The sequence below is a fragment of the Brassica oleracea genome, chromosome C9 (genome assembly GCF_000695525.1).
Source record: "Brassica oleracea var. oleracea cultivar TO1000 chromosome C9, BOL, whole genome shotgun sequence".
Taxonomy (NCBI): domain Eukaryota; kingdom Viridiplantae; phylum Streptophyta; class Magnoliopsida; order Brassicales; family Brassicaceae; genus Brassica; species Brassica oleracea.
Genome location: NC_027756.1, coordinates 4,483,358 through 4,493,012, shown reverse-complemented (window position 1 = coordinate 4,493,012; position 9,655 = coordinate 4,483,358). Strand labels below are relative to the sequence as shown.

Below are 9,655 nucleotides of genomic sequence, written 5' to 3'. Positions count from 1 at the left end.
AGCCAGACCGCCGCAACAACACACGACGCAACCTCCGTTCACACCACAGATCTACAAAGGCAAAACTGAGATCCGGATCTGAACAACAAAATGCCGACTCTGAATCGCCCCAGACCCTCAACACCTCGTTGATACTCCAGTCAAGAGCCATAAGCCTCGGATCTAAACCCCCCGGAGCGGATCTAGATGAATCCTTGACAGAGCTCCGACCACAACATCACACATATCGACGGAGGGACGCAAAGAGGCAAAACGGAGCAAAGAAAAAAGAGGAGGAGGAGGAGAGGAGGCTCCCGACGGTCACGCGCGCCGAGGACGACCGCCGGAGCCAAGAAGCGAGGCCAAAGTTCAGAGAGCTTTTGTGGAGAAGAGAAGAGAGAGAGGACTGTATATTTTTGATCCGAAACCTTCAAAATTTTCAAATATTATCCAATTTTTTTGTGTAACCGTAGATGGTTGTTGTCGTTGTTGTTAAAACTTCAAAGCTTGTCAATGGTATTGAACACAATGACAAACATCATTTTATGTTTTTCTCTTACATAAATTTATAGCATTCTTAATCATATCTATATTTTAAAGTAGATGCCTGATGTATATATATAGTGATACCCAAAGCAATAGTTTATTAATATCCTTATATTATAATATTTTATAATTTTATTGAGATATTCCACTGAGTATGTTCTAATTTCTTAAAGTGTCTTAAGCCACTCAAATAGTTGGGTTCGGGCAACGAGCCATACATTCTGCTTCCGTAGCATAACACGTTAATTTTTTTCCCGATGGTGCGTCATTACAGCAAAAACAACCCGATGCAGGTATCGTACATGCAGGTACCCATTGACGGAAATCGATGCACTTTTTCTTGAATTCTAAACCATATGCGTTTCCTACTATATATGAAAAATAGGATTAAAAATGAGAAATGAATAGTTGCAATGTCTATGATGATAAAATGATCAAAAATGGAAAATATTGTATGCATTGTACATACAGTGATGTAGAGGAACGAGAGAAATCATAATGAGGCACATAATAGGAAGATGTGATGATGACATTATCGTAACACTCTTCTAAAAAATGATGCTTTTGTTTGCTATTTGATAGTTGTCTTTCATACAGACGTACAATAGAGACTATATATATACATAAAAGCAATCTTATTACTCTAGTATCTAAAATGGGATTCTAAATCAAATAAGATTATTCTCTTAATAAAACTAATTAATTAATTTAATTTGAATGTTTAAAATAAAGTAAGCCATCTTACATTAATAAATGTAATTAAAAGTCTTAAAGTAATATCTCATAATATCTTAAATAAAATATTTTTTTGTCTCTCTTCTCATTTTCTCTTTTATTACTTGGATATTCATTGATTTTTATGGAAGAAAATTCTATAATTGGTTATGCATTCATTGTATGGTTTACTTATTTTAGTTTTTCCTATTCCTAAGTAGTAAGTTAAATGAAAAAATATTTTTATAAAAATATTTTATCTTCTTGTAGGAATATTGTAAAGGATTATGTATCTCAAGAAGGCGTAGTTTTAATATTTTTTTAAAACTTCTCTAATAAAAATATTTTATCCTGTGTATACAAAAACTAAAATAAGTAAACCATACAATTAATGCATAACTAATTAGAGCAATTTCATTCATAAAATTCAATGAATATTTAAGTAAAAAGAAAAAGGAGAAGATAGACAAAAGATATTTTATTTAAGATATTATGAGATATTCTTCTAAGAATTTTAATTGCACTAGATCCTTTCTCCGCGCTACGCACGGATAATATATTTAAATTTGTTACATTTGTCATTTTTATTTGTATGTGAATTTATGTATATTAAATTATATATAACTAATTTTAATTTTTTTTTAATATTTTTAATTTGAAGTAAGTATTTCTATTATATATAACATAATTAATTAATAAAATATGAAGAATCAAGTCCGAGATTTTAGAATTATGTAAAAAAAATATAATTATGTATAGAACATAAATTATCTTAGTTTAAAAGATCGAAATCTTATCTCTAATAAATTCACGAAAAGAAAAAGGTACTCCAATAACCTATTTAAAATATAAAATCTCATTTTAAAAAAAAAATCGTACTTAATAATATTTGCGTATGTGTAATAGTTGAAAACTGGCAATTGAATATCGATCTAGAATATTATTTTAATTTATTTAACGGTAAAATATTAATTGTAATAAACAAATTTTGAATTTTGTAATATTACATGAATTAGAAGTCTTTAAAATCTATTTTATTAACATAATATATTTTTATTCATTTATTGTTTTGACGTTACAAAATATTGCTTTAGTTTTCATTTGTATATTAATTTTTTAATAATTTTATTTCTTTTTAAGTAATGTTAAAATTATCAAGAATATAATATATTTAAAGTTATTTATTTAAATATATCTAAATATGATGTCTCATTTTTATTTGTGTTTGCGTTGAACATATTTAATTTGTAGTTTGTATATTTAATAACACCTTGTTGCGTGCCGTTCTAAGGATTTAATAAATTTGTTGTCATTTCATTTTTATTACTACTAACATGATTTTTTAGTGATCAGTGATAATGTATTTTTAACGTTATGATTTATATTTTATCGTATATTTTCTAACTCTTCATGATGACACTTTTTTAGAATCATTTTAATTAGATAATAGGTTTAAAGATGTAAATAAAACTGCATATGTTGTAAATTTAGACTTTCTAGTGTAACTGAGCACTATCAATTATGTAAATTATATTATGATTTTATTTTACTAAATATTTCTTTCTATGTATATTTTTTGTTTTATTTTGTATTTTTACAATTTTATTACCTTATTCTTTAATTGAAGAGAATTGCTATTTCCAATTTTTGTTTCATATACCTTAAAAGTCTTCGGTTGATTTTTGTTTGTTTTCTTTCACCAATTACAATGAACAGTTCGACCGTTTTTTTTTTGGATCAAACTACTAATATCATCAGATAGAAAAGCTTAAACTCCAAGAATAGAGTGAGGATTTGTGCTAGAGAAAACTGATTTAGCCACTAATATAGTGAGATATTATAATATTAGAAAGTATGAAAACTCTTCTCTGTTGTCCTATGCCGGACAAATTAAGTTGTTGTCAATTGATTCTATATTTGTGATAACTGAATTTATTTTAGTATATTATAAAATTATGATATTATTTACACTAAATATTTCTTTACAAACTATTATGTGAATAAAACAAACAAACATAAAAATTAAAACAAACAAACACTAAATATTATGGCAAAAACATAGTTTCTCATTGGCCGATTATAAGTAAGATTTTATGAAAGTTAATTTCAATCAAACAAACATAAAAATTAAATAATAACAAAATAGTTGAAAATATTTCAGTTGTGTATCTTGTAAAAATAGTAAAAGAAAGTTGTGTTTTTCTTTTTTTAACACAAACTTACTTTCATTAAGACTCAATATTGTTCAATACAATATTAAGAGGGAATGATCCATCATCTTTGTCAATAAACACAAAACTCAATAGATAAATAAGCTAAGCAAGATAGGTTTTCAACCGAAGATGACATCCAATTTGAGACGACATTTGAATGCGTCGGAGGAACCTTCACTACAAAGTTGGACAACTGGAGAATTGTGACGTTGAGGTCCATAACTCATCTACAAGAATTACCGAAGGATCCTCGATTGCACCTTCATATCCCGTGGAGACCGCTACGAAAAAGAATAAAGTGATGAGAAAGCTGAAGCAAACGCTTGGTAACGAGTCCGAGAGAACATCTCTTCCCAAAAGAAAAAGTGTACGATAAAAATGATTAAAAAAAAACGAACCGAGTGAACCCACAGATAAAAATATCTCAAAGAAGAAATATGGAAATAAGCACTAGGGAAAGATTCCGGTAAATCCACCGGAATTTCTAAGAAACTAACATCACCAAAGCCATTAATCTCTCAAGTAGATACATTTTAATATAATCTAGTTAATTTTTTTAATTCATTCTCATATTAAAAAAAAGATAATATAAATTTTAGTTTTGTTCTGCGATCTAAAATAAGACCCACAACTTTTTTACATTTCTCCAAAATTTTGTTTTACAATACAGACTAATAACAAGAAAAAACAGACCCAGATTTTTTTTGAGAAATCATAGGCCCCATGCATTTGTTTCTTGAGAATGGGTTCAAAACCGGCTCTGGCCACCTTGTCACATATTTTGCTTTCACGGAAACCAAAGTTTCCAATTTCGCTCTTCACGAAGATGACCCATCTCCGTTTACCAGCCAAGTTCACGACTTTACTCTCAGAAACAAGCCCAAGAACCATCAACAACCAGACCCCTAAACCGTGATTCTTTGAAAAGATTGATACAATTTTCTATTTTTCACTTAGTCCTTCCTATCTTCACTTGGCCAGACAAGTAAATGTCATTCATATGCCTTTTGGCCGCTAATATACATGAGTTTTTGCGGTATACCAAATGTCATTCATTTTTATTGCAGTAGTCAATAGAGTATGCAACTGGGACAAGAAACAAATAAATCGGAGCTACGTAAGTATTGTAAGAAAAAAAACACAATAAATAGTTATTTACACACAAATCTAGACGTAAAGTTAGAATTCAAAACTTCAATAGTAGAACACACTAATCAATGGATAATACCGCCTAAGATTATCTACAAAGCATCCATAAATTTAAATATAATCAATATAAACTTGCATCTTATATAAAATTAAGGGATTACTTAACATATTTGTTAAAAACGAGGAATATTAATAATATTAGATTACGAGTATAATTGTCAAGCAACTGAGCAAAAGGGTAAGGTTTGGTTATATATGTGGAGCCCTAGATAATTAAGTAGAACGAATGAAAAATCAAGTTGCTTCAAATCATATCCTAACAAGTAGCTAGCAAGATAACCCTACAAGAAAAGCAATTTGATGAATTTGTCTCTCCTCTGGGTGAAAGTCGTCATCATACGTACATATATAATATCTAAATGTTTTGCTCAAATAATATAATACAAAATATCTTTCGTTATTTATAGTTTAACTTGTGAGTCATTACTACTGCAAAAACTCATGTACATTAGCGGTCAAAAGTCATATGTTATTCATTTATAATTAAAACGAATCAACCTCAACCAATTTAATCAAAATTATTTGTTAATGGTAAATGTAAACGTTAAATACGAACAAAATTTTACGTTTGCTTTAATAATTTATCAAAACTCTAAATCTTTATAAAAATGTATATCGTGTAAGTGCAAACACATAAATTGTGTTTGAAACATCCAAAAACAAAAACAAATGAAGTGATAAGTAAGCCAAATAGTCACCATTGAAAAGCTTAAAACCACCACATTTTAAGCAAATAACTTCGGATTTGAACCATGGGTATCTAATGGGGGGATATACTCTATAAGATTCAAATGAGATGTTAGTCATCATCAGAGACAAAATCAAGTTGGCACAACTTGAATGAGTCCTGACAAAAGATCTTAACTTGTCTCCGTAAATGATAAATGGATAAGACTTGGGTCCACAGAGTAAACCAGAGAGACAGAGAGAGACTTGTGACACCTTACACCCATGGCTGCCAAACACATGTTTAGGACTTTTTTCTTTATATACGCAGAAGAAAGATCAAAACATACTACTTGCAGAATTTTCCTAAAGAAAATAAACACAAACATGACAACTTTTGAGAAAAGCTCTGATGTGGAGGTTATACACAAGTATCTCTTTGAGGACTTGATGATCCCTGATGGCTTCATGGAAGATTTTGTCTTTGATGATGCTGCTTTTGTCTCAGGACTCTTGTCTCTAGAACCCTTTAACCCAGTTCCTAAACAAGAGCCTAGTTCACCGGTTCTTGATCCAGATTCCTGTGTCCAAGAGTTTCTACAAATTGAAGCAGAATCATCATCATCATCAACAACTACAACATCACCTGAGGTTGAGACAGTCTCAAACCGAAAAAGACCAAGGAGGGTCGAAGAGACGAGACACTACAGAGGCGTGAGAAGGAGACCATGGGGGAAATTTGCAGCAGAGATTCGAGATCCGGCCAAGAAAGGATCTAGGATGTGGCTAGGCACATTTGAGACTGATATTGATGCTGCAAGAGCTTATGACTACACAGCTTTTAAGCTCAGGGGAAGAAAAGCTGTGCTCAACTTTCCTTTGGATGCTGGTAAGTATGATGCTCCGATCAATTCTTGCCGGAAGAGGAGAAGAAACGATGTACCGGAGCCTCAAGGAACAACTACTAGTAATTTATCATCTTCATCAAACTAATGGGACTAGTCATGCTTAAGTTTGATTAATGTAGATAAATATCTAAGTATGGGAAACATCATGTATAGAACCAAGAAAATATTAGATAGTGCAGTGAATAAGTGTTGCAAAATATGTACTAAAGAGTTCTTGTAATAATGGAACTTATGTCTTGTCCCATGTCTTACAGAGAATCAGGTTCTCGAAACAAGTTCTTGTCCAAGAATGGTTTCAAGTTTCGGTTTTCAAAGTTTACACATTGTTGTGAACAAACGCGAATAAAGCACGAAGAAAGCAATAACACTTACTGGAAAAAAATATGATAGAGGTAATAACCACTTTAGAGTTTGTATATTGATTATGCAAACTGTATTTATACAGTTTCAAACCCGACATTTTTTTGCCTTTAGAAAAACTTTATAACCTAGTAAAGACCGGTTTTCCTAATCCTAAAGGATACCATGTTACTTCTGCGAATGTGTCCTTTTAGATTTAAATCATTCCAGAATCAACAAACTTTATGGTTAGATTGGGAGGTGAAACCGGATGGTGGATTAATCAGCTGAGATGTCCAACAAGCGTGAATAAAAAATTGATTAGATGAACAAGTTTAAAGAGACTTAAAAAGACACTTTCTCTCCACTCTATTGTTGTAATTCTTACATCTCAGCACACAAGATAAGTTGTCGGAAAAGAGACGAAGGAATAAATAACAGAGAAAACACACAAAAAGAACATAGTAAACACATTGATAGAATTGATCGTGCTTAGTGTCAAATCTCTCTCTCTCACTATTGTTTATTGGATTTCCACTCCATGATTGCTGAGTAAAGAGTGTAATTAGCAAGAAGGTTCTTGTTAGGTAATGGAAGATTAGTCACTGGTGATGTATCCTTCTCTCTCAGCCAGTCCTTTATGGCTTCACGATCGTACGTGTATCCATCCGCAGCTACGCACGGCTGGTTCATCAGTCCCTGTAACCAATACCAAAAGATTAAGTTGAATCATGAAAAAATCAAGTTTTCTTGATATGCAAGTAACCATTTAGGTTTCTTCTTGTACAAGAAATTAGGTTCAAACCTTGAGAAGTGGACAAATGAAGTGAGTTGGAGGACCAGACGGAGTTCGGGTGATCGAGTTTTGAGCTTTGTCGACGACTTTCCTAAGCCGTTCCAAAGCCGGTATGATCTGATCTTTAAGGTCTGGTCTGTCTCTGCGTCTCATTTCCGAACACCACAGTCCCAAAGCAGCTAACTCACGAGTCTCACTAATAGGCCAAGAACCAGCTTTCCCATCCAACAGTCCCATAAACTCAGCATCGTCACCAATAGCATCTTCAACCATATGAGTAATGGCTATCGCGGGTTTTGCGGTTATCAGCTGAAGAATCACAACACCAAGAGAATACACATCTGACTTAGGCGAGATGATTCCAGTTCTCTGATACTCAGGGTCGATGTAACATAGTGTTCCAACAGGACTTGTTTTCTTGAAGACGGTTAGCTTGGAAGCAGCGTCATCTTGGTTAACCATTGTGGAGAGACCAACATCGCCTAGTTTGCTGACAAAGTTGTGGTCAAGCAAGATGTTTCCTGGTTTAAGGTCGCGGTGAATGATGGGTCTAGGCTTGGATTTGTGGAGGAAGACAAGTGCTGAAGCTACTTCTAAAGCAATCCGGAAACGCTCGAACCAAGGGATTGGAGGTGTGTCGTTGACTAGCATCAAACGGTCATCTAAGCTTCCATTGTCCATGTACTCATAGACGAGGCAGCCTCGTTCAGGGCATGCGCCAAGTAAAAGGACGAGGTGAGGGTGACGGATCTTGCTCAAGATCTCAAGCTGTCAAAACAGAGAAACAAAACATTTAGACTGTGGTCTATTTGTTGGAGAAAAAATCTCACATTGGAAACAAAAAAGACACTAAATAATATTTATATATAATATAGAAATTATTTGAATCAATTTTATTATCACCAATTAGTTTTAAGTTAGAAATCCATAATACACAATAGTTTTGGTTGTTTAAAAGAAGTTTTTCGAGGATTTTCTCACCTCTTGATCAAACTGTTTAGAGAGCTGAGTTTCTCCTGCGTGAAGGACCTTGACAGCACCGGTTGTGTGATGCAGATTGCATTTGTAGACGGTTCCATAGGCTCCAACTCCGATCTTGAGATCTTCAGAGAAGTCAGAAGTCGCGGCTGCGATTTCCTCCCAGGAGTAATGTTGGTACTGGATCCCGGGAGAGACGAGAGAAGCCTGGAGCTTATCTTTCTCTTTAGCATTGCGTTCTGCTTTGATCTCAGCTTCTCTTCTATGTAAAGCCTCTTTCATCATGAGTTCTTTAACCTTCTCTGCCTCCTTCATCACCTCTTCGTATCTCTCCTTATCCTTTGAAGCTGTATCTTTAGCTACTTCTTCCTTTTCTTTAAGCTCCACAAGCTTTTCTGATTCCTTGAATCTTCGCTGGTTTAGCTCAGTTAGCTGCAACCAAAATTCAAATAAGAACAGAAAATATAGCATAATCCCACGGCCAAGGCGGTTTCTCAAAATTCAGATTAGACCTCTTCAGATGCATCAACAGTCTCGGTTTGAGCCATGGCATACATCTCCTGAACATGTTTCAGTTCGGCTCTCAGTTTCTCTATCTCAAAGCTCAGATTCACCTGCACAATTAGATCAAGTTTCAGAACCAAACAAAAACATGCTCTATTTCTTCGGAAAAACAGAATCAAGATCATGATAAATTGATGACTCTAGACTCCGGCTCTCATCTCTCTGGATAAAATCTATTGGAGACAAATACCTGACATTTAAGTTGAAAGAAATCTTAAACGATATATAAGAGAAATTGACCAATCCAGTTATAACCAATTGATTTTTGGTTAAAAGTTCATCTAACTTAGTATGGTAACGGAACCTAATCCGTGCAATCCAATCCGATCTATAATCGATCCAATCCAAAGTTGTCATCAATTCTTTTCCAAATATTTCGAGACTGATAGTAAAAAAAAACATCTCGAGGGAGCATATTGTAGACAAATCTTGAGAGATCTTAAATAATATATAAGAGAAATATACCGATCTACTTCTAACCAATTAACTAGGATAAGACATGCGCCTTGCGCATGGTGAGTTTATTTGTATATATTATCGATAGTTTTTTTTATATATTTGATCATTTTATTTATATATATAAAATATTTTTTGTTGTTATTATATAATTTCTTTCCGATGGATCAGATCAATTTTTCTTAAAAATAATGGAACGAAACTATAATTAATACATCATGGGTTGATCGGATTGGACATTAAACAAATTATGACATCAAAACCTTATTTTTTCCATAGAACACATT

At 32.9% G+C, this 9,655-nt stretch overlaps 2 protein-coding genes across 2 annotated transcripts in view; one reads left to right on the top strand and one right to left on the bottom strand.

Annotated features, from left to right (window-relative positions):
* Positions 1-5,640: 5,640 nt before the first annotated feature.
* Positions 5,641-6,554, top strand: LOC106315724 (ethylene-responsive transcription factor ERF107). The gene has a single exon (XM_013753537.1). The coding sequence runs from the start codon at positions 5,715-5,717 to the stop codon at positions 6,318-6,320; it is 606 nt and encodes a 201-aa protein (XP_013608991.1). The 5' UTR covers positions 5,641-5,714; the 3' UTR covers positions 6,321-6,554.
* Positions 6,555-6,785: 231 nt separating this feature from the next.
* The window catches only part of LOC106316683 (U-box domain-containing protein 52-like), a 6,030-nt gene continuing 3,160 nt past the window's right edge, over positions 6,786-9,655 (bottom strand). Inside the window, exons 3-6 of the mRNA XM_013754571.1 lie at positions 8,861-8,962; positions 8,352-8,780; positions 7,380-8,138; positions 6,786-7,273 (exon numbers count right to left, since the gene is read on the bottom strand). Of these exons, the coding sequence (XP_013610025.1) occupies positions 7,091-7,273; positions 7,380-8,138; positions 8,352-8,780; positions 8,861-8,962 (1,473 nt within the window). The 3' untranslated portion in view covers positions 6,786-7,090. The remainder of the gene's footprint in view (positions 7,274-7,379; positions 8,139-8,351; positions 8,781-8,860; positions 8,963-9,655) is intronic.